Source organism: Channa argus, chromosome 13, assembly GCF_033026475.1.
Source record: "Channa argus isolate prfri chromosome 13, Channa argus male v1.0, whole genome shotgun sequence".
Lineage (NCBI taxonomy): Eukaryota > Metazoa > Chordata > Actinopteri > Anabantiformes > Channidae > Channa > Channa argus.
This window is the reverse complement of record NC_090209.1, coordinates 15639310-15665032: the sequence shown is the minus strand read 5'-3', so window position 1 is coordinate 15665032 and position 25723 is coordinate 15639310. Positions and strand designations below refer to the sequence as shown.

The window sequence follows — 25723 nt, the reverse complement described above, 5'->3', positions numbered from 1 at the left end:
GCCTTTATATTTTGTTTAAAAAATACATTTCTGTTACTGTTTTAGTAAAATAAGGCAGCAAACTAGAATAAACTCACTGCGAGCCCCATTGTAAATTTTTGTTTTTTTGCAGCACATTTCTTAATGCTACACCGGTGTTGTCAAATTGATAAAAGTAGTTTTTTAAAAATGCGCTTGTGTTTTGTCTATTTGAATGTGGTTTCTCCACTTGCAGTGCTGTGAGCTCTCAGGGCCACTTTAGGCTTATATACATTTTACACTAAGACTGGAAAACAATATTTTTGTGAAGTGTGAACTCCTGTGGATTTTTACAAGAGACCGTTGTATTAAAATATTGGTGGTTGTTCATTACACAAAAAAGCATGAATAAAATAAAATAAAGTGGCATTAGGGATTGTGGCCTTCATCCAGGATTATCCATTTTTAGGCTCAAAGGTAGAAAATTAGGTTAACATATGGCTTAGATCCCAGAAAGTTTCAGTGCAAACTGCTGTTTATGTTTCTCATTCAACAGAAAGTAGACAAATGTAATGCAGACAAATACAGTTTACATCAAACTACATTTGACAAGATTATTTACCTGTTTTAGTTGCACACCTGTATATAAGGTCTGAGCCTTAGGTAATTTGTACCATTTGACAGAATTTATTAATTAAAATCAACTCAAAAGGCAAAAGCAGTATACAGTATTTTATTTTGCTGGAGAAGCCTGTAAACTTAATAGATCCATTCTTTTTGGCTTATAACTGCACTACGAGCTAACCACTTACTGAGAGTCATTAATGAACCATAAAGTATATTACCCAGTAGATATTTCAGTAGTTTAAGGTATTTATGCTGTGTAATCTACAGCTACACTTACTCTTCTGTAAAAGTCATCATTGAATAGAGACTTATACAAACAGTAGAGATGATTTTTAACAAAATGCAAAATAAAAAGGCTATAAAGCATTTTATCTTTGCTTATTCAAGTGGTCCTTGCAGGACTGATTGCATGATCAGGTAAACACACTAAAAATTAAATCATACAGCATATGTCCACACTTAAAATAAAAATAAACAAAACACCATTTTGCATGTCACAGCATTGGGTATGTCAAAATATAAATGTGATTGATACTATAAGCATGGAATCTTTTTCCTGGCATCTGGCACATTATTTTAAACTGCAGTGGAAATCTCAGTGCATAACATAAATATGATAAAACAACACACACACACACACACACACACACACACACACACACAACATACAGAGACACACCGACCAGGTTCACACTTTTGTGAGGACCTTGAGAAACACATCCAAGTTTATGACTTATATCAGTCTATTGTATTATTTGGCTCACGTATGATTCTATATTAAATATATTATGTTTTTTTCACCTAGCATCTGCTTCTCTAATTACCAAGTGCAGTTGTATCTTAACAAGAATAATTATATGAATGAATTTTTAGTATATTTCTTTTGAGAAAACCTACACAACTCTCATATCTACTTGTAAAATATGAAACTGAAGCCAGGAGCTAAGCTTAGCATAATGGGAGAAACCATCTACCGATATGCATCGCAAAAGAAAATTACATCTAAATTTTTAGAAATGATGGTAGGCAGATTTTCTTAACTTTGGTCTAAACCAGGTGAGCTTTTTCAACCTGTTTCCAGTCTTGTGCTAAGCTAAGCTAACCAGCTGCTGGCTCCAGCTTCACATCTCATGGACAAACATAATAGAAATTTAAATAACTGTGTTTAAAATGGCAAACTATTACTTTAATGTTATAATGTTCGGTAAGCGTTAGCTCGATATTTCCTTAGCTAACAACAAATTGTAAATGCTGAATGCTTTTTGTGTACTGGCAGTCTACATCAAGGACATAGGAATTAATCAGCATGTTTAAAAAATACCCGTCATGACTTTGTACAAGTATTTTATCAAATTAAATAAAATACATTAAATTAAAAAAAACACACAATTGCACAGTTGCAGTTGAAATCAGAAAAAATGATAAAGGCACAGAGCATTGTAAACCATACAAAAGATGGAGTTGAAACTGCTGCACCCACTATTGTACTCCGTTATTGTACACTAAACAGTATCATCTATAGCCTTTGTAAAGTTTGTTTGCAATTTACACTCCACACGCTGAGTAATGCAGTTGGTGAGATGAATTTTCAGTCTTCGCTTCTGTTTCAGTGATTCATCACACCTTTGCATAAGCTGTCAAGTAGCAACTTTAACAGATCAAATCACATTAACTGGCTTGATAAATCATGAAGGCAAATGTATTCCAGTGTTTGACGGGAGAAAGACGAGTCTGGTACAATCCCCTCATTGTGAAAACCACATTGTTGAAATGATGCACAACACTTATGTTCTTTTCCTTGGATACCTCCATTTAGTTGTTATTTAGCACAGGCAGGCCCGTCAGGTGTAAACATTTTCTGAGTTTCTTAAATGCCATGAATAAAGTAAAATATTTGATTTTGATTGCTTCCCTTTTGTCTCCATAAATTAAAATGCTGGTCCTTAAGTTTTATTAGTTCCATGTTTTTCATGGTCTATTATCTTTGGCCAATGAGTGCATCATCCAGTTGACCTTGGTCTTCCAGCTCTCTCTGAGAGCTTCATTGAACTTTACTTTGAAATTCTTCAGGGCCTCATCCTCTGATTTGCCCAAAGCTAAAGAGTCCTTTTGAAAACAAGAAACCAAATCATTGTCAACATTATTAACACCCTCATTAGTGGCAGCAGCAGCAGAATTGTTACATACCTTTAAATACTGAATGTCTTTGAAGGAAGTCAGCTCTGGTAGTCCTGCTGCCTTCATCATAGCAAACAGGTTGACAAACAATGTCCCGTTCCGACACAGGATTTTATAGGCCCGCTCACAGTACTCCCTGAACCTGATGACATGGATTCAATTATCAACCACAGGTTAAAATATATGAACTGAATCCTAGATCAATAAAATACAAAAGCATTGTACCTCTCAAACTTCTCACTGTTGTTTGTCCTTCCTTGTTGAATCACATGGACAAAGTCATAAGTCAAGATGAAAGGGACACGCTCCCTGTTGATCCCAAGTTTCCGCTTAAAGTTGCCCAGGAAATGCCCAAAGTCAATGTGGAACAGCTGAGAAGCAAAGTTCAAAATAAATTTTAGTAGTTTGTGAATCACTTAACACAGTCATACAGTATTTATTAGGTTCACTAATTGCTGAAGGAATTCACCACAGGATTTCACTCCAAAATGACCAATGCAACCACAAGGGGGCACAAACCAGTGTCTTCTTGTGCCAGTCCCAAATCTGGATAAATGCAGAGGGTTGTGTCAGGTGAAAGCATAGCCAGAGAGTGTGTAGGGGTGAGTGTAGCCAGAAAACACAGGATGGTGGTGTGTATAATGACTGAATGAGTGGTGAGGAAGATGAAGAGGACAAAGGCAGAGCAGAGGACGAAGTGATGGAAGTTGAAGAAAGGAAGAATTTTGTGTAGTTTGCAGGGAGGAGCTGAGACAGGCTTAAGACGTTGAGGTTCAGTTTGGGAGTAACGAGGATGGACTGGATCAAGAATGAGTACATCAGAGGCACATCACATGCTAGATGTTTTGGAGATAAAGTCAGAGAAGCAAGATTGAGGTGGTTTGGACATGTTCAGAGGAGAGACTGTGAATATATCGGTAGAAGGATGCTGAGGTTGGAGGTGCCAGGCAGGAGGTCTAGAGGAAGACCAAAGAGGAGATTTATGCATTTAAGTTAGTTGGTGTGAGGGAAGAGAATGCAGAGGATAGGGTTAGATGGAGGCAGCTGATTCTCTGACCCCCTAAAGGGAATAGCCGAAAGGTAAAGAAGATTACACTCCAAAATGACCATGGAAATGTTATAAAGTATCACTGGAATTAAATGTCACAGCTAAGCATGATCAAAGCTACAATAAATGGAAACCTATGAACCAATCAGCATTTGTTCTAGGGCCATAATTTTACTATTGATTTTGGCATCTGTAGTGTATGTGTTACCACAAACAAGATTATGAAGTAGACAGTGGTGGTGAGTAAATGTAATACATTTGAGGCAACTTTCATTTAAGTATTCAGTTTTTGCAAGTCTACTTCCTTTGGAAGCAGAGCACAAATAAAGTCAGGTTAAATACGAGGTCAAAAGTACAACCTCTTTCCCCCCTTTTTTCCCTCCCTAATCACCCCTTGTGGCAGATAAGGTTTCGTACTTATTTCTCATGTAAAAAAATCACAGCAATAAACCCCACCTGTCCGGTTTCTCTGATCATAATATTGTCATTGTGACGATCTCCAATGCCCAGGACGTATGTAGCTACACAGTAGCCAGCACAGGACAGCGTGAACTCTTCTATTGCTTGATCAAGTTTGTCCCTGGTAACAAAGAAAATCAGGAACAGGGAAATGAAGTGTTAGTGATTTTTGTTATTACAGTACATTTACACTTCTCCTATCTTGCTTCTACACATACACACACACACATACAAAGTTGGATGGGTGGTTTCCTCACTGTAACGTGCAATATTCACAGAGGAGATTCTGTGGCCAATTAGAGATCGACTTTCATCGGCTGTCACGTCTTTTTATGGTCTGCATGTGCACGGGATTCACCGTGTTAAGTTTAATTTTCTCTGCTTTGTCTCAGGCGCTGCCGCATTTCAAGCTAATTACGTTTCTGTTCTGTCGTGCAGTCAGCTTGGTCTGTCTTGCCAACATAATGTACAAAGGCTTATTCATTACACTGAATGGTTCTCTCTTCAAGGAGCTTTTAGAATAGACAAGACCTTCAGACTGTCTGGCACCAAAAAAATATGTACTCTCCTTTAATGTTGCTACAGTTATGGTCATCTATGCTTTTTGTCTTGGTCTATTACAATCTTAAAATGCTACACACAGGAAATATATTAGCAAACAATTTAGACCACACACGTCCAAAGAACATTTAGTTATAGTGTTTGTTCATTTAAAAATAATTAATATATCAAGAAACAATTCATTTTAACCCCTCATTTAGCATTTAGATCTGTACACATTTACCATTTAAATATAAAAACGTTGTTTAATAATAATGATTTAATTACGATTTAATGTTCTTTTTAAAATAATTTTAAAATTTTAATAATATCACTCATTATCTGTTTTTATGGTAGTTTCAACTTCCTTCACCAACAAAAGACGTTACAGTTCCTGATAAATACATTAATAATAAATTAGAATGTCTCTTTTTAGAAATGTTTCTGTTATGGCTCTTTCATTTCTGCATTACACTTTTGGCAAGTACTAAAGAAAATCAGCCTTGTTCCGGTTTGACCGATTCTTTAAGATCTTGCTTGAAATAATGAAATAACAGGCAGAACAACATTGTCATTCCACATGTTGCTGGAGTATGTGAATAATTCAGGAAAATCATACATCACATACCACCAATAAAGACCACAACCCTGTGTATTTCAAACCCAGCAACACACTGAGACAAAAACTGGTCCATCTCAAGGAATCTGCATCTGAAAGACAAGGGTCACTCCTTCGAGAACAGCAATGTCCACATTCTGTAAGGGAAAATTGATGGCACCAAACAAGGTATCTCACATAAATATAGAAATGTATTTATGTGAGACTGGAATGACCCTCTCTCAACAGAGGGGTTGGACTATGACACCACTTATCAAACATTTACTATGCAGTTGTTTCATCACATTCAAGGCAATTCCACAGTCGTTCAAACTATAAAAGAAGTGACTCTCACAAGATACATGACAGTGGGGCAGGACCCCCAGGTGAACATCAAAGTGATAACAACCAAACAGCTTCACAGAATTTATAGGCCTGCTTTCCTAGCCAGTTGGTCAGAAGTAAAGAAGACTTTTTATTACACCTAAAATGTCCTAGAATGACCTATAATTACAGGCAAGTTCAGTTGGCACTGAAGAGCACTTCTGGAATTCACTAGAACTAGTACAAAAAATGTATGTAGGATGCGAGAGAGTTGACACAAGACCTCTTCAGGAGTCTCCTGGACCTCCTGTGAGTCTCTAATGTGAAGCTGGGGAAAGGGACATTTGGCCAGCTTTGATTGCCCTTTGGCCTCTGCTATCTACAGAAGACACGCATTGCAATTATGGCAAAGCAGTTCATCATACTCACTCAGGATTCTTAGATTTTAGCCAGTTGAGCAGGGCATCCTTGTTGAAGGCAGCGGTGGCAGCACTGTTACTGCTGTTGCGCTGGATATTGGCGATCGTGTCGGAGTTCTTTACTACCTCAATGAGCCCCATCTTGTTCCCAGTGGACAAACAGCCATAAGGGATCATCCTGTGAGTGTAAATTAAAACTGACTTGCTGTAGAGGATCTCCTTTTGAAAAAAAATGAACAGCTGCTACAAACAACTGTTCCTACTGTACCTGAGATCAAGGCCTTCCATCTTCCATAAATTCTCCATGAGCTGGATCATTTGGAGGGTCAGCATATCTTGTCGTAGATCTGAAGGCGTTAAGGTTAAAAAAATAGTGAAATGTAAAAACTAAAAACAAATACAAAACAGAAATTACAATTCATTGTTCTTTATGGCTTCTGACCTTCTATTTCTTTTTGCAAATATAGGGATGCTGTTTATGTTTTCTTCTGTACAACTATTTTAACAGTTCAATATACCCCTAAACGTTAGGCTTCTACCATATATGTGTACTGAATTTATGTATTCAGAATTACCCACCATCTCCATTCTTGAAGATGATGCCGACCATGTCTCCTTGAGTCCCAGGGTTCTTATACAGCAGCCAGAGAGGCTTCATCTTGGAGTCCATAAACCTGCACTTATCTGCACTGCAACAGTAAATGCAATCATTATCAACACATGTTTATCTTAGAGGTCCATTACCTTGAGGACAAAACAAACAATTTTTGTAAAATAAAGTGTGATACATATATAAAACTAAATAAACAAAACCAAAGTGATGAGAATGACCAACTGGAAGTTTTACAGCAGCCAGTAATTAGTGTAAAATGATGTATATTTTGAATTAAAATAAACTTCAGTGATATTGTACCAATAAAATGAAAATGAACATGTTTAATAAATGATTATTGTAACTCTGTAATTCTGTAAAATAAACCTAAAGACCAATATATCAGCAAATCAAATTAAAGAGTCAAGTACAGGCTAAACAGTGTGTGTGTGTGTTTCGTATGTGTCTCACACTAACCAGATCTGAGAGAGGATGATGCTGGGATTGAGAGGTGACAGCAGGTCTGACAGTGCCTCCAGGTAGGACTCCTGTTTGATACACAACTTCAGATCATCCACTGTCATCTTCTGGGAGCCCGACTTAACAAAGTCACTGAGGGCCTTCATTTTGCCCAGAGCCTCGTTCTGTTTGGCAGAGAATTATATAAATTAAAAAAAATAATCACCGCCGGAACTTTTTGTCAGCGTGCATAAGTGGTTGATTACCTGTTTAGTTAGGAGCTTCATGTGGTAGATGTTTCCCCTGCAGTAGGCCTCCAGAATCAGGCCAAAACGCAAACTTACAGATGCCACATGAATCTCCGACCTGCAATGGACACAAATTATCCAGTCAAATAAACAAAAGGCTACAGACACACATGCTTCTTTCTGCTGGACTGTGTCTAACCTGAGATGCCAAAAAAGAAAGTGTCCAATCCTTCTGTTGGACAAAGCCCTCTCTAGCAAGAAAATGGCAAGGTCGCAGTCTAGGTAGGACTCATACTTCAGGACCTGGACCAGCTGGATTAAGTACTGCAGCAATTCATCATCACTGTGTGCAAAGTCATTTTTGACAACTTATTATACTGCAAAGCATTTGATAAATACAACATACAGTAATCACAACTAATACCACCTAGCGACGGACACAGACAGAGAACCAATGCTGACCTCCACATTCCGGCTGATCTTTATATAGTAAGGTATGAGCTTAAAAACTGGAGTTGATTTTCATTCAAAGTTCATAAAGCCACCTGGTATTGTTGTGGCTGATTGTTATAAGTACAATCAAATATTTGTATACCTGAGCTTTCTGAGGCATCGGATAGTGAAAGACCGGACTGCTGGGTCGGGAAAACTGTAGTCTAAGAGCTCCAAGGCATGAATGGCCGGGAGGTCGGGCCAGTTCCTTAATAAACTCACCATCTGAGGAGAATCAAGTGGTTATTTGTAGCCAACTTTAGTTGAGTAAATCTACCGAATAATCATGAAAATAATTGTTACAACTACAATGAAACTACAATGAAACTACAATGAACTACAATGAAAAATATCACAAGCTACAGTCCTATTAGTTGTTCAGCGAGGATAGTGGCATTTCAGAAAAAGTTGAGCAACCACTTTATTTGAAATCAGTAACTCATAGAAAACCAGTCTACTTTGGACATTTTATAGGTGGATGATATGTTTAGGAAACCTTTCCAGACCCACATGCAGACATTTGATGACAAAATAAATTCAGCATAGTTGGGAAACTTCATACCTGAACTACGTCCTCACGTTTACTCCATTTAGTGATTAGGAGAAGCTTGGACAGACTTTCAGGATAAAGGCTGCGTACTTCAGTGCGGAGCTTCCACAAGAGCTCCTTCTCATCCTCAAAAATCTCAGTGTAGTTTTTGCTGTCCATTATTTCCTTTAGTTTCATATACTACAAAAACACAATTACAGTTGAAGTTTTTTTTTACTTTTTACTCTGTAAAAAGTGTCAAATGTGAAATCTAGAGATTCTTACCTCTTCTTTAGTGGGAAATGTAACATCACCATTCCTCTCCATGTCACTTATCTGAAACAATTGGAATTTTTCTTACTGAGAATAATACAAATTTTAGTACATACTCAAACTTAGCCTTTTGAGAACAAGTACCTTGTCAAGTGGAGGGTAATAGAGAGGATATGGCCGGATGTTGGGAAAACGAATGAGAAGACCTGCAGCACTATCCACATTGGGATTCTTCTCGACTGTTCCCATCGGGTTCAACAGATCACTTCTGTCATCTGTAATAAAAAGGTCATATATTAAATCTTTTATTTGGTAGATGCTTTTATCCCCTTAGTGAGCACATTTCCAAATTTTTCCCCTTTCCCCAAAAGCTACAGGGCATATTTAAATTACTGTTATCACAAACCACAGTGAAAGATAAAATTATCTTTCCTTACTGCCAAATTGAACAAAAACATAGCCAGACTGTAGGAAAGGCTTTTGGCACCAACACTTATTTTCACATAAACAAAGGGCTATCTTTTCTGCAATAGCAAACACTTGATGCGTGTTTGGGGTTTTTTCACAGTCCCATGTGTCACTTTGGGTTTTTTAGCCCTTGCTATGTGCTGCCAGGCATTGTGGAAGAGGTGGTGAACATCTGAGTTGTTTCTAAAGAGGAGTAAATGTCAGAAGCAACAAAGCTGAACGTACCAGGAACAGATGGCCATGTGGACAAGAGGAACTCCCCAGTCTTAAGCTGGTCCTTGTAGTCGAACACCATGGTGTTCACCCAGGCTATAGGACAATCCTGCAGAGGACAGCAAGGATTAGATTTGTTGATTAGCGTTTTCTGCATTTTGCAATCAGTAAAAACTCAAAATCAGTTTAATGTACAGGTCAATTCACATTAGATCTGTATATCTATTTAATATCACTCTGCTCTATTTGAGCTCTCTTCCTTAGAGTAAAAAAACTAAGTTCAACTGCCAAACCATATTTGCAACATCCAAAAGATTCATATATACAAGATAAATATATTAAAATTATATAATATAGTATAACTATAAAAATTCCCAAAAGATAAAGTAATTTTCCTAAAATATCTGAAATGCTGTGAGTTATGAATTATTACTTGTATGACATGTGCTTCATTATATATAAGAAACACATGTCATACAAGCATATATATATATATATATATATATATATATATATATATATATATATATATATATATATATATACAAAAAAAAAAAGATGCAAGCAATGTTATATTTATAAGGCCTCAAATAGCTGAAGTTGGAATGTAAAGTAGCAAAAATGGAAGTCAGTTCCAGGCAGAGGACAGTAAACAAACTGACCATTGAATGTGTTAAAAACAAATTAAACACATTTCAGCTGAAAACACCAGCTAAAAAAAGAGGTGGCGCACATAATCAAGACTAGTTAAAATAGCTCAACTTCCGTCTGTGTTTCTGGTTGCAGGACTTCTTTTCCGGGCAAAAGAAGAGAGAAGTGACTCAAAAAGCAGAAGTGGTGTAAGTGCCTATAAAACACACCTGGGTGCCATGTTAGGATGTTGCAGATATGCAAAACAAGAGGTGCTGAGACCAACTCGGCAGAAAAAGGGGAATTTGTTGTACTGTACTACCTAATGTACAGTGAGTCAGTGTGTGAAGGGTCTTTTCAAAGCATTCTCACAGTGTATTACTACAGTTCTTATTATCTTTGAACAGAAATAAGGAAATAGCAAGACAATGATGAATCCGTAAACACAGTGGTTTTGTTGTATTATTAATATTACTAATATTGACACAACAATTTTTTAAATTGTTTCATTCACCTGAAACTACTTCAATTAACAATGTACATTATAACTTGCAAAAAAAATTTTAAAGATTTAGACTTTAACAGAGCCCAAGATGATACATCCAAATACTTTCCTTTGTCCAACCAGCTGTCCAAAATAAATATATATACGAAAACAAAAAATAATGAAGCAGCACATCCTCACATTTAAAAACCTGAAACCATTAAATTTTTGCCATTTGTGCCTAAAAGATAATAATTAATTTATAATCAAAATATTTATAACTGGCTGCACTTTGAATATTACAAACGTATTACAGTATCTTCGTGTTTAGGTCTGGTTTTATTCATATTTGTTTTGCAAATATCAGACTCCTTGTACTGATGTTCTAAAACCGACTTTACTTACTCTACTGCAATATGACAATAGATTTTTACCTAATATTCAGCGAAATTACCACACAGAAAGGCCAATTTCTTATTACAGTTTCAATTATATACATGACAAAAAGGTACCAATTCATATTTAATTAATTTCCCCTTTAGAGCAAAGTTTAAGTTACCTATGTCACAAAATGTACCGCATTCTTTTTTGGCTCTCCTACCAATATTATCTCTGTATCTGTTTCTTGGGTAGGTGGGATTGTTGTCTGTTGTGGGCGCAGTAGTGAACTGGCTGAAGGCTCTGCAACTTTTCACATTTCCACTTTAAATTTATTTAAATTTTGAAAGCGTTCAGTCTTCAGTAAAGTGCTTTTAATACAAGAGAAGCAATAAAAAAACATGGAATGGTACTAAAATGGAAAGTGGGTTAATTCATAATGTGAAGTCATACATTGGTTAACAGTTAAGAAATTAATGCAAACTAGTAAAAAAAGAAAATTTATATAGATCAGCATAAACTGAACTCAGAATGGATGCTTAATGCCTCTTCCTCTGCTCGGCACAAGTTCATAAATTAAATCTTTTAAAACAGAAACTACTTGCGTTCATTTACCTTCACTTTCTTCTGTGTGTGTTTGTGTTGCTACACTGCTGCATATGAGTCGTGTGGAAAAAAGATAACTCTCATACTGGCAAAAAGAGTGGGATTTGCAATACAACAAAATTAATGACAGAGCATAATATAAAACAATAGATGTTCTTCTATCATCATGACATATATATCTTCCCATGTCACAGCCCTAACTGTTACCAAATTTGTTGTACTTTAGTATTGTGTATGAAATAATATGGTATGGATTGTGTTTTGGATCTAAAATTCTAGAAACTTGTATAAAAGGGGTCTACCAATATAATAAAATAACAGCAGCAGAAAACTGCTTGGCTATGTTTTAGGTCTCCACTCTAACCTAGTACTTTAAGTTGAGGAAAAAATGAGTGGATGAAATGTACAGTAACTACAAATGGCAAGTGTGAAGATGAATTTAGAATTCCTTGAAATCGTTTGCCAATTCCTTCCTTCCTTGGAGTGATGTACAGATAAAAGGGCTGAAACGGATGAAATGTTAACCGCAGCCTTGCCACTGAACACACTTGCACAACCAGACATAGCAAGCAGCAAAACACACCCACACAAGACACATTACTGACTACACGCACGACACACTAGAGAGGAAACAGATCTGTTTGTGCTCGCTAACAAATTCACACCCAACCGCCCAAACATTTGCCTGGTCAATCTCAAGTTGTACACTTAAGACTGAAAAACGGCATAAGTTCCTTGGACTCACCGCTTTCTTATTCTTCTTTTTAGTGCCACGGGGCTTCTTGGTTTTCTCAATGACAGCATAGAGCGCGAAGCACAGGCGGCTCATGCGTGGTAGATCAGCCACATTTATGTCAAACTCCAGCTTTTGGTCCCAAGACGGTTCAGAGCACACTCCCACCTCGGAGCTTGATACCACCTTGCAGAGGAGTTCGCTGCCATGGAAGAGACCAGCCTGCACTACAAGCTGGAGGGGAAACACACATACAGAGTGGTGATGAGATGAAGGCATAGCATGTGGTTTGGAAGCTCATGTTTTTAGCACATCTTTGAGGGAGATTGTTTATGGAAGATGAAGCGACTTCACTAGATGATTCAAAGTTTCCTCTGTCATTCGGGCTATGAGTCAAAAGGTTTACACATTTTTAATGTAAACAGGTCGTGATACAATTGAGTGCTCACCAGATCCTCGTCACAAATTATACAACTCAAAGGACACAAATCAAGATTGTCTGTGTTCACCAGGGTGTGTTCTCAGACCCTGTCATCTACAATCATGACTGATAATAATGTGACAGGAGAATTTTGCCATGAGTCATGATATGCTATAAGGCAGCAGCCGGAAGTGCATCTAAATGTATCTAGTACAGTAACATCCTAAATTATGAATCTAAAGACAGTAACATAGTTCCCTAATTGTATCCTCACCCTATTCTTGTTTATCTAATTGGGAACAAAAAAAAAAAAAACTAATTGAAGATAGAAAAGAAGACTGGAATCTGGAGTATAAGAGGACATTTCTACTTTTTTTTCAAGCCATTTACAGAGAAACATCTCAGTTTTAAACAACACAGACACTTGCTAAATATCAACATAGGTTAGGACCTATGTGCAATGGTAACAAAATGTGTGCATCGCTTTAAAAAAGTGCACAGAAAGTGAGAGAGGGAGAGACATCATGAAGTCTCTTTTTCTTAGAATCTAGGCCTCAGAATGAGACGTAAAAACCAGATAGGCCCTCCCCACTTCCTGTTTTGAAGTTTTAACCAACCGCCTTGATGAATTATGGGAAACGTGTGGTCTGGACCATGTGACCCCCCCTGTCATTTACATGTCAACCCCACTGTTCGTACAACTGAAATTGAGATATTGGTAAACAAGTGAATGCCACATTTCATTGAGCAACAAAGTGAGAGAAACCCACGTAAAACCACACCAACCTTCATTCCTTCGTCTGCATTGACTCGGCTGCCCTGCAGCAGGTGAATGTAGAAAGGCTCATTGATGGACCACAGAGAGGAGGTATTTTGCTGTAGAAAGGAGTAGAAGGAGAGGAAATGTTTCACTCACAATCTTTTAATTTAAAGCAATTTTATACCATTCACTGAAATGTAAAGACTATTTCCTGTTTGGTAACTTCAAAAAACAAGAGCACACACTTTCAAAACACGGCACAAAAGAGAACAAGCTTTGGACCTGGAAGAAAGCGCTAAATGGTACTAAATCTAAAAAAAGATCTAGCTCATATTTATTTGTTAGTGTGATCACTTAGGATAAAAGCCTAAAAACACACAATAGTTTGATCTTTGCCAGTTCAGTTCCAAAGCCGCCAATAAATAGTATATAAGCTCAGCTATAGTAAATACAAGTAAAAGTTTAGTTTGTACATAGTGGTGCTTCGATGTGCCAAAGTTTGCAGGAAAAGTGCAACTCTTTTAATACAAGATGAGTTCTCATAACTTACCTTCTTCAGGGGCAGTGGAGGAGGTCTGGACAGAGAGCGGCTCTTGAACACCTGGCTGCACATTCTGCCCTGCTCCTCCTGATACTTGCTGATGGTAGAGTGATGCACCATGATCAGATGAGGGTTTTGGACATTTCTTAAACATGAGAAAATATACTGGAAAAGAAAGAAGGAGAGAGAGAGACATAATGAGGGGACAGAAGACAAGTTTTTTTTTTAGTTCACCCACAGATACTTCCCAGTGTTCTGATAGCACTGGTTAACTCCTTGAGGCTGCTCATCTGCTGTAGGTTAATGCAGCTAAAATCTCATTATGTGTGGATGGATGCAGTTCCTCTCTGCAGTGCTGCTAGACATGAGATATGAGTCACCCCTGCAGGTAGCTGGAGTTTCAAAATCAACAGTGGAGTCTCCTGCCACCAAATTCTTGACTCACCCCACTCCTGATCTGACAGTTTTGCCATTATCGACCCCCTGGCACAATGCAAAACAACAGAATAGAATGTCTTCTGTATCCACTGAGAAAAAAACTGCTCTTGTGCCTGTGAGAACTTCAGTACTGTTTTCACATTTTATCATTTTACAATACTCACACACAGTCAGTAAAACTAGGTGCTTTGACACAGATCAAATGAAGACAAAAAATAACTCTCCACACACACCTAAATATAAGGAAATGATTTAATTACACAAGTTTTAACAGTTTGATTATAAAAGCAATTTCGTAACATATCGCATATTGTATTCCCTCATTGTCAATAACACACGATTTGTGGCATTACAGGTTGTTCTTTGTTTGGCAAAATAACTACATAAAAAGGGAGATTTGAAACACCTTTATGGAAAGAAAGGGTAAAATATGATTCTTCCAGAGTTAGGTCAGTCATAAAATGAGAAGGAAATCACAGGCTTTTAATTCTGAATCAAGTGGACAGTAGAAAAGGGAAAAGGCATCTAATGAGTCATATCTTCAGTGAAAAGAAAGTGACTGTCAGGCAAATTATTCACATGACATGTGGACAAATAAACAACTTGAGGGCATGTAGGGCCTTCTGAATGAAAGCTAAAATAGTATTTTTAGTGTGTTGACACCAAAATGTATTTTTTTGTTTATCTTACTAATCACTGTTTGAGGGCATGTAGGGCCTTCTGAATGAAAGCTAAAATAGTATTTTTAGTGTGTTGACACCAAAATGTATTTTTTTGTTTATCTTACTAATCACTGTTTGGCACACATCAGAGAGAAACAAACAAAATAACAAAAAAACACCCAATTTGTAATTGGGTGTTTTTTCTTCATGAAGTGTTTTGGAGGGAGCACCATGCTGTGTAGATGCTTCTGTGCAGCAGACCTGTAAGATTCGTGAGCGTAAACAGTAAGAAGAATGCAGGAAAAATTCATAGAATGAGGGAGGAAAACCAAACTAATGACAACTGAGAAAAATATTTAGTGCAAGACAACACAGGACTCTCTTCATAACTAACGTCCACAGTTTGGTAAGAAGAATGGAGCCAAACCAAATTGTCTAAATATGCAAAGAACTAAAACTGTAATTGTTGCCAAAGATGCTGCTTTACTTCATAGTGACATTGTGTGGCGAAAACTTATGCAATAGGAAGGTTGCTGTTTTATATCTGTAGTAAATACTGGTTTGTTTTGAAATTGAATTAGATTTTTTAATTTTTGGTCAACCACAGCTAAAATACCCAATTGATTCCACTAGGATTTAGGACATCAGGTTACGGACTCCCAGGAACTAAACAATGTCTGAAACAATAAGACATGAACATTAAAGCCAGGTACTATACTCCGTTCGGAGAGGCTGCTGTGGCAGTCACTCACTTTGAACTGGCACAGGGGGTGTTTCCCATAAATGAACTCCCACCTCCCTGCGACCTGTAATGTGTAGTCTTCAGGCTCCTGTCGCACCGAGCGAAACACGGTGGCCTTCTTCTTCAGGGCGCTCCTCATCAGAACCACTGGGAGGTCCTGAGGATCCTGCTGCAACATGAAGCTTTCCTGTCAGAGCCACAGACAATATAATTTAAATAAAAGCCTCAGCTTTACAGAAAATTGTGTTGAAAGTAGATTGCATGTCTGTGGATCTGGTTCCTGAGTGGTGTTTTGAAGATGGTGGCGTGGGTGGGGGATTTTCAAAGGTGATCACATTTACTTAAAATCATCCTCCACAATTTATCTACACCTTAGCTGAATGTTTTTTCCAATCAAAGCTGTTGTGCTCTTGGTGTGGTTCCCTGCTGCTGCCCCATCAAAACACAATGCCTGGTTTGATTTTTCTTAACAGTCTTGTTACTAATATGACTCACAAAAACTACACAGGCAGATCAACTCACATCACTAGCTTCAAACTTGATGTTGATCAGAATCTTTCTGCTGGTTTTTGACTTTGTGTTCCCACACTGTGGTGGAGAGCAGCATGGCTCCAGGTCACATGGGAAGCTGTACTCCATCCACTGCTGCCATGGCAACATCTGTCGCTCCTGAGCCTTCTCTTCACAAAACGAATGCATCTTAGTCCGAAACTCATTCACCTCGTGGTTCTTCTGGGCCTCAAACTCATGCAGACCTGAAAAGTGACCATTATAGTGTAAAACAAACCCACACATATAGTCACTAACTGGAAATTTGTAATTGGCACCAGTTAGCTTAGAGTTCCTTCCTTTTCACTCAAGTTTGCTAATTTGCTAATGGTCTGGAAAAAATGCAGGTATCTGGTTCTGCCAAAAACTAACTCAGAGTCCTCAATAACTCAATTTGTGTTGCTGCTGTGTTTGTTTTGATTTGATTGGCCATTTCCTTGTCTGGAAATAACCAAGCCAACCAAAATGTTCTACTTGGGATTAAGAACAGAGTTTTCTGGTGGCAGGGGCTGGAGAAAAGTGTGTAACATGTGCAAGTTATCATAAATATATTTATAGAAACAGAAAACAGCATTGACTACTCCAAGAAACTGCTAGCACAGTTTCCTTTATAATTCAGAATTCTGAAATAAATGTCACCTAGATGAAAATCCGTAACTACTGACCAGTTCTACACGGAAACCTGTTAACATTAAGACAATATTGGAATCAGTATAAAATGAATGGAAATACCTCTTCATGTTATGTTCAAAATATGAATCAGTTACTGTGTCTGAATTGCTGAGAAGTTCAGATGCGGTGTTACAGAGGCTGGAACAGCTGTGCCTCTGAGAAACTTTACATGAGGAGATTCTCATCTTATTGTTGATGATGACAAACACTGCTACCTATTTAAAACTAACTACACAGCAATACCACAGACCCACAAAAGCCTCTGTGGCATCACTGCGACTGTTAACAGTAGCTCAGCTCTAGCAGAGGAGGATGCTGCTGACCTTTGCCAATTAGCAGGCTGATTTGGGTGTTGGTGAGTTTCTCCACTCGGTCCCCCTCCCTCGCCACCAGCCTCAAAACGTGCATGAAGGGCCGCACATCACTTATCCGCCTCGATTCTTCTTCCAAGTCCTCCCTCTCTGCAGTCTGGTTAATGCAGGTAAAGACGTATGCGTCGGGATCGCCCAATGCATTGAACAGGGCCTCGCTTCTGGCGTTTTTCCAAACCATCTGAAACAAGAAAAAACGTTAATGCACAAGGTTGTTAGCAGTGTTTATGACCCTCAGCGTACAATTTGTCAAAGTAATTCTAAGACGATCATGTAAAAGAATGCCTAATTGAAACGATGATTTAAAACATCTCAATCAGAGACACTAGTGCCTTCAAAAGCAAAAGTGCTGCTGGAGAATAACTTGTATCCAACCAATGTGATTTGTCTGATTACCTTAACGAGCTGAAATGATAACCCACTGCTACTAAGAAGTGACCTGAACAGTTTTTGAAGACTTTTTTCTAAAATTCCTTATGAATCAGCCCAACTGGAAAGACATTTAATCTCTTAATCATCTTTACAGCTTCCAAGAGTATCATTACTTAACAGAGCTAAATCAAACACAGACTGAAGTGACAGAACTGTTGGCATAGAAACTGGCACATTCATTGGCACATTCACATTTAGCAGCAGATCTGCTCCAGCAGAGAGCTGGCTGTGTATACAAAAAATGAAAGCTGCAGCTCCCTCTCAGCTGCGTCAAAATTTCAAGATAAATCAAAAGCCGGAGCAAGCATTGTTGAGACTATGAGGTGTTTTAATTACTTTAACGTCTGACAAAAATATTAAGTCTTTCAATTTGTTTAAAAGCTTATTGAGTAAAAATTAGAAAAAACATTTTAAACCTGTGGTCATCGCAGCCGCGGTCCTGTGCCGCAGCTGATAAACCACAGTCTAGATGAGAATCAGGATTACAGTTCTAAGATATAATAGATTATAGGTAATTTATTATCGGGTTCGTCATCAAGCTTCAGTTGGATTTTCAAGAATACATGGGGGATGTGAGGGGATGTACCTTTTTAATGTTTTTGATGGTGTCATTTCGAGACACAGGGAATTTCAGGAAGATCCCAGTAGGCAGCAGGAAATCCATCATGATCTGGTGGTCCCCCTCCTTCTCCCATTCCTCCTGCATCCCATACTTCCCCGGGGGCATGATGACGGCCTCTCATTTACCGTCAGCTCCTCTGCTGGTCATCCACGCACAAGCAGCCGTCCCCACAGAGAGAACACAGCCGGGGAGTTAATATGTCCATTATTAACATATGTACAGGGTGTCAGACGGTGTATCGCTGGGTTTGTTGTTGGTTCCTAAAACCTTAAATGATATGTCTTCACAAAGTTGGATGCTTAAAACCAGGAAGGATGTGGCAGATGTGTATGAGTGCCATGATAACCAGTAGCTTCTGTTGTTGCCCCCCCAAACACACACACACACATACACTCTCTCTCTCTCTCTCTCTCTCTCTCTCTCTCAATTCAGAGAAAACATACTGAATAAGGAACTGGATGAAAGTACGACATCAGTATTGAGTTGTGTTTTTGAAAAGCTGCTAACGGTTTGTAATATGCAGTTTAGTACATTTAGCACACAGACTTTTCATCTCCACCAAACAGACTAAATGCTCTTTCAGCACAAAGCACACCTAATTCTCAGGAGTCACATAAGGTAAACACACACTCTACAAGGAACTTCTTACGGTGCAAAAATATTCAGATTATTTGGAAATTTGCAGTCGAACTTCCTGAAAACCTAATCAACTCACAAACATGAAACATTACATTTCCAACAGTTTGCCTCAAAGTAATTGTAGACTATTGATTTTGGTAAGTGGAAACTTCTGCTGCATGGGCTGCACTGCCTGTGGATTAGTGTCAGATGTAGGGTGACTTACTATGTGAATTGATTTTACAACACTCACACTGTGGATTCGGCAGTTTGCAGTAAATACTACATGTTCATAAAATCAGAAATGTGAAATAACACATAGACGCACATACATTGATGTAACAGTATTTAAGCGAAATTGTGCTACCTGAATACAACTTGTGGCTTCAGATTATCATGGCGAGAGCGTTTCCAACCTGTTGGCGCAGACTGTCAGCTCTACAAGCCGGTCATCTCATCATGGTTTTCTACCAGCGAAGATGGAGGCTGGAACATCACGAGGGTACGTATCGCTCCGGCGGCTGCGGGCTGGGGATCGATCCGTGAGGCGACCTACGGTCTCTGAAATCCGCATGAAATGGACGAAGTGTCTTCCCTGCGGCGGTCAAGCGCGCTGTCATTCATGCAGAGATGTTGCTGCACTGACTTCCCGGACCCGGACTGAGCGGCTGCGCTCTGCCTCCTCAGCTCCCCGGAGGCCAAGGGACCGTCCACTAAAAGCCGAGTTCGCGCGAAGTGAAAGTATTTCTCCGCTGAACACTCCCGCCTTCCGTTCTCTTTCGTTTATCTTTATCCATTTCTTTTGTTAAGTTACGTTTACGTACATTTAGTAGCTGAAATTAAGCACATTTCTTTGAATGTCAGTGTTTATTTATACAACAAGTTACACCAGGAATTATAGTTTTCATTTTGTAGTTTCTAAATTTGGTGAAGACACACATGAGGGTGTGATGACAGGGGCATGGACAACTTATTTCAGACAGTTCCACATGTGAAGGAGGAGACATAGACATTGACAGACATCCACATTACAGTGTGCTATGACCAGCGTGGCCCATTACATGTTAGTGAGCTTCTTGAGGAGTGACTTATAACACAGATCAGGATTTGCTTTAATTTGCCATTTAGTCTTTGAGTGGTGTGAGAAGCATTCAGGGGCTAGTGGTAGTGAAAATAAAAACACTGTTGTGCATTAGAGTCTTGTTGTATAGCCTCATTTAAAGCTACAATATGCAACATTTGGTATTCAAACTAGTGGTAGCACTTTTTCATCGTTCCTCTAAACTCTGCCAATCTCCACCAACCTGTTGCTATTCAGGTATTAGTCTCATGAAATTAAAATAAATTAGAAAGCTACAAAATCTTACCATTTGAGAAGGTATTTTTCTTCTCTAAGTGGTTAGAAGTGCCAGTCTTCACTGCTGCCAGTGACGATTCAAGGAGGCCAGATCACATAGGAGCCTATAACAACACCTCTCCACCTTGAGATCAGTTGTGGAACATATTTATGCTACAGATATATTAGGAAAAAGTTACATACTGTAACTTTAAGCCAGTATGTAAAACTAGACGAAAAAAAGTCAAACTATTTGTCAGCTCAAAAAATGTGAGAGAAACGTGATTTATAAGCTTATCCAATGTTTTCATTGTAAAATCCTTATGTGTAAAGTAACCAACAGCTTATAAACAGAAGTAATACGGTAAAAATACAATTTACCTCTGAAATATAACTAATGCATAAAAATGGCATTGAGTCAACAGGTACAAGCATTTTGAAGTATTTGAGTAAATATTCTGGATTTGGGCTGTTGGTTGTATTTCATTGTAACCTTGGGGGAAAATTGAACAGGAACTGCTTCCAATTTTATAGACTAGTTGCTAATAAAACTAATTGTTTCCACAGCCCTACTGCTATCAGTTACTCTCCTCTTGAGGAAAGTGGATTAAATTAAAAATTGTAAACTGTAAATTGTCTATTTGTCAATGTCACAGTAACATATTAAAAACTTGTCAGTGGCAAACTCACAATCTGCTTTTTTTTGTTTTGGTTTGCTGCCACCACTGCAACTTTTGCAGTCTAACACAGTGACCCCAAATAGACCAGAAGTATCTGTCAAAATTCTTGTTAATTCATACGTTAATTATATCTCCATGCACTGTACTGTCACTTGCTTGTCACTCCGTCTGTGTTTTGTTAATAAATCCATTAATAAACGAAGATCAAATTGTGCATATGAAAATTTAGAGCCTCAGAGAATAAGGAGCTTTAGAACAGAAAACCCAGTTGTTCAGGTGTCAATATGCATTTTTAAACAAAAAATAAAGGAATAGACAGTTTTGGGCAAAATTGGGTTCCTAAACATTAACCAGTTAATATTTTTTGACAAACTTGACAAAATGTTTTTTGAGTTAAAGCCTTCAGACAATCCCTAAGTTAAGTTAAGTAAATGTATTTAAGTCCGTTATCAAACTAAAATATGTCAAAGGGAAATCTGCTATAGGGTAACCAGAAAACTGGTGACAACTGTAGTTAGTGAACAATGACTCTCATGGAAGTGGAACATAAACCACAGTAGTAGTACTGCAGAAAGGGGAAATGCAGGGGCCAACATCAACAGCATGACATTACAGTTATTTTCTATCAGGTAGTTGATGAAGGAAAAATACATAAATAAAGTAGATTTTTATGCCACAATCTGTCATAAACAAATTACAGGTAACTCCTTGTGTTTATTTGTACTCTGACACTCAGTGGTTTAGAACCTCTATAAACTGGTTTCCTGTGAAACGATGTCTTGGAGACCACTGCCAGCATGAGCACATAAGATCTGACAGACTAATTTAAAGTATTGTGAAAGACACACATTTGTGTGTTTGTGAGTATACTTCAGACCAGCTGGTAAAAAACAGGAAGTGACTGTGCAGAAGAGAAACTTTTGGCCAGAGCTGCAGACTGAAAGTATGAACCTGCTTCCCTCCCCTGCACCCCTGAACACACTGAACTATTTTCGACTGTGAACCAGAAAGACCTTGACAGTAAACAAGCTGCAGAGTTGTGCCTTTTGTCTGATATGTGTGATACAAAGGACAAGATCTTTTAATTGAAATTCATACCCCACTACTGCACTGTATACACAGGCGTCATGGAGTTATTTGTGCTGGGACGTAATGTGACTTTCACAGTTTAACTGTAGTAATTAAATTACAACAGTTTAACTGGAAACTAGCCGTAAAGTCATTACACAATCACTTTTAGTGCATAAAAACAATTTCACATAATAGATTTACCCTCACAGGTAGTGAACAAATATTCATAGTTTGGTTTGTTCAGTTTGTTTTTTGTGGTCTTGCCCGCAATTCTGCTGGGGGGGTGGATTTTTGAGAAGAGGGTCCTGACTTCCTGAAAGAGCACTGTTCTGGCCCCCAGTGCCTTTTAGTCAATTTTACTGCACATTGTCTAAGCGTTTTTTATCACAAGACGCCACACAGGTTAAAAAGGTCAAGTAAAAAAATAAGAACAATACAAAAAGGCTGGATTATCAAATTTATAACAATGTCAGAAGCAGTGCTAGAAAATTAAAAGCAATAACAGCAATGCATGGTGAAAGACGGAATGATATGTATGGATTAAACAAATCACATAATGCGTTGAGGGTTTTAGAGGAGCTGGTCGTGTGGGGAGAGATTTTTATTTGCTTGTTTTTTGTCTTTATGGTATCTGGCTGCTGGTTTCCACTGATCTGAGTGGAATTGATCCTGCCTTCTGCCTCCATTTTTAAAACTATGAATCATTTTCTTGAGGCATTAAAGAAATGGCTTCAAAATAACCTTGCTTGGAGGACACTGAAGCTGCTAGCTTTTTATTAGAATATTTAGCTGAGCAATGGTCAGGATCACAGATTGTTAGCAAGTGGTTGGATGTGAGAATTGTAGCTGCCATCCAACATTTGATGTCTTTGAGATAGTCCCACAAGTCTGTAAATCATATTGAAGCAGCATTGGCGATTTAAAGAAATGCATGAAGTACTTTTGAAACGTTTGGAAGCAGTAAGACACAGATAATGGGACTTCAGGTGGACGCCATAGAGGACACTGGCTAAAAGGATGAGAAACACACCTACGCTCTGAGGTCGGGTAATGTTGCACTCGATCATGTCAAAAACATAAGTGAAGTCCACAAGGAGAAAACAAAAAGCTGTTTTATGAACTAGATTTTTGTGTTGATTCAAATTTGTTTGATTTTTAAAGTCCACATTGAACTGCACAAAAGTGTTGTAATAACAACACATTATTCGACTTTCCTTGAGCCATAAGCAAGGTCTGTGGTTCTAGTTTAGACACATTTTCATGCACTCACTTCCCTCTTAGTACTGATGTTTTAATATTGCTTATCCTGACCAGTGCAGCCCCATCTTCCTGCCTTCCCTTCACTGGTTACTCCCTGAATCGATGGCGCGATCCTACAGATATATTTTAAAACTCTGACCTACTTGATTTAAGCGAGCTGATGTCCTCTTTAATTTAACTTTAGGAAGGTTTAAAGTTATATTTGGTAAAAATTCATCATGACTTTTGGGGGAAAACCATTAAAGAGGTATAGCAACCAAAATGATTCTCACAGCAATGTGAGATGTACAATAGTTACATAATAACATTAGAAATATTATTAAATAATGTTATTTCTAATCAAGTCAATTTTTATGACAAATGCTTTATAATAAATGATTTGATTGTTTAAGATTCAAGTGCTATCAAACCAAGGTTGAGCGTTGTGCTTTTGGCCTTTGAAAGGAACAACATGGTGGTTGTTGTACTGAGAAAACAGCTACTCTGAAAGTAAGAGAAGAGGGGGATGCTGTAATCGAGCAAACAAAACAGGAAGCAGCAAGTGTAACCGAGAACTAACTTAGAATAAAAGAAGAGCTCAGTTTAGGGTTAAGAGGCATTCCATACACTTGACCTGTTAAGTGACAAAAAACCCATGAATTCTAATTAATCAAATCATAGTAAAAACTGTTTGATTATTTTCCAACAATACACCTGCAAACACACTGGACTCTGGTATGGTCATGTTTTTAGAAGTTAAAAAACAAACCAAAAAACAGGTTAAATGACTGTAGTAGTCATGTGACCATTTTTAAAACTTGCACAGAAAATTCTTTTAGTGATGAAGAAAAGCAAATAGACAAAATTTGTGAGTAGGCCTGCACTACTGAAGCTTTGTTTAGAAATCTTATAATCATATTATTTATACAAAGGGATGGAGGCTTTTTTCCTTTTTTCTTTACCGTTTGGTCAGTAATGGACTAGAAAATAAATACAAACGGGTGGGCAGCGTCTACATGTTGATTTTTAAAATGACGGAAGGTAAATATGCCCCCTGCAGCTAATGCACAGAAAATACTTTGACTGTTTCAACAGTTTGGACATTGTACTAAGTCAGTAACCCTTCCTTTGGCAGATTTTGCCTGTGCCTGCAGATCACTTGAAATTCTCAGATATTTTTAGCCTTAGGTAGACAGTGTGTTTAACATGTAACCACAAATGTTTTCTCTTATGTTTGAGCTAGGGTTTATGTTGTGGTCTGCTCCACATTCTATCATTACAGCAGCCTCTTTTCACATTCATGATATGTGACATTTACATCCAGAATTACCCCTCCCCCCTCCTTTATTTTTAGATTTTGCCACAAAGAAATATATTTGTGTAATTTCCCTTTCTGTCTAGCAGACATGCCAAGTCAAGTTTAATTGTAGTTTTTCCAGCTTGTATTGAGGCAGTTCCATTTACCTTCCACTTTTTTTCAAGCAGGAAGCACTTTGATATCCTTTATTTCCCTGCAGTTGGCCTGGTGGATCAGTGGTAAAGCATTGAACTTATTGAAGTTTTCAGTGTTTGAAAGTTTACGGGTGCCCAAATGTTTGCACATGCCACAAGTTGAAAATAAATTATGTCATGTTTTTGATTGTTATAAAAACACTTTAGATGGCCAACTTCTTTCAAGGCTTCAATGTAGGGTTAATAATTAGAGATTCAGTCTACTAAGGGAGCCATTAGAATAAAATATCACCTAAGGAAACTCAAACAACAAAGATGATATGCAAGTTCAGTGTGCTGTTTGATTCAGAAATAACATTCAATGAACAAATGCTTAAAAACAAAACAAAAACAAAAAGTATTGGTCCAGATGAAACAAGCCAATATTGTTAATTAGAAGCATATAGACATAAGAGGTTTTGGGTGACAAATATTTACATTAGTGGATTACCAAGTTCAATGTCTTGATGTCAAGAAATAAGCAACATGTACTTAGTTACCCCAAACTAATACCAAATTAAAAATAAATAAATACAAATATATATCTTTAACTCAAAAAAAATGAAAATTCTGCATTGTTGAAAGAAAATGGTTACATTTAACAGGTAAATGACCTTTCAACCAATGACCAATAAATGTCCTTTAGAGAATAAACGAACATACACCAGTTTACACACACAAGGTACAAATATACAAGTCTGTAACCAGTATGTTGAGAAGTTACAGCAGTGTGAAATCTATTATGGTAGTTTAATGGTTATAAATTCTTAGGCAATTCTCAATAATTTAGAGGTCTATGAATTTTAGTTTCTCAAAAACTCA

General features: G+C 37.8%; 1 protein-coding gene across 4 annotated transcripts; it reads right to left on the bottom strand.

Annotated features, from left to right (window-relative positions):
• Positions 1-677: 677 nt before the first annotated feature.
• On the bottom strand, positions 678-19804 carry pik3cd (phosphatidylinositol-4,5-bisphosphate 3-kinase, catalytic subunit delta). Of its 4 annotated transcripts, none has more exons than XM_067527506.1 (23): positions 19452-19804; positions 18431-18602; positions 17365-17593; positions 16343-16575; positions 15831-16007; positions 13988-14143; positions 13464-13553; positions 12269-12490; positions 9438-9534; positions 8889-9019; positions 8757-8807; positions 8505-8672; positions 8046-8167; positions 7650-7793; positions 7469-7568; positions 7221-7387; positions 6731-6840; positions 6420-6498; positions 6162-6329; positions 4268-4391; positions 2989-3134; positions 2773-2905; positions 678-2691 (listed from the first exon to the last, which is right to left on the bottom strand). In XM_067527506.1, the coding sequence occupies exons 2-23, from the start codon at positions 18569-18571 to the stop codon at positions 2554-2556; spliced, it is 3126 nt and encodes a 1041-aa protein (XP_067383607.1). In that variant the 5' UTR covers positions 18572-18602; positions 19452-19804; the 3' UTR covers positions 678-2553. The 4 variants fall into 4 exon arrangements, with proteins under 4 accessions (XP_067383607.1, XP_067383608.1, XP_067383609.1 ...); XM_067527507.1 differs by having other exon boundaries at positions 18431-18605; positions 19501-19804; XM_067527508.1 differs by having other exon boundaries at positions 19501-19804.
• Positions 19805-25723: the final 5919 nt, after the last annotated feature.

Excerpts from the sequence above, each read along its gene's own strand:
- pik3cd (XM_067527506.1), bottom strand. The coding sequence starts at position 18,571 with ATGCCCCCGGGGAAGTATGGGATGCAGGAGGAATGGGAGAAGGAGGGG. Across the intron at positions 8,808-8,888 it reads ATTACCCTCCACTTGACAAG|ATAAGTGACATGGAGAGGAA; the intron begins GTACTTGTTCTC and ends CAATTGTTTCAG. Across the intron at positions 6,330-6,419 it reads ATGGAAGGCCTTGATCTCAG|GATGATCCCTTATGGCTGTT; the intron begins GTACAGTAGGAA and ends TTACACTCACAG.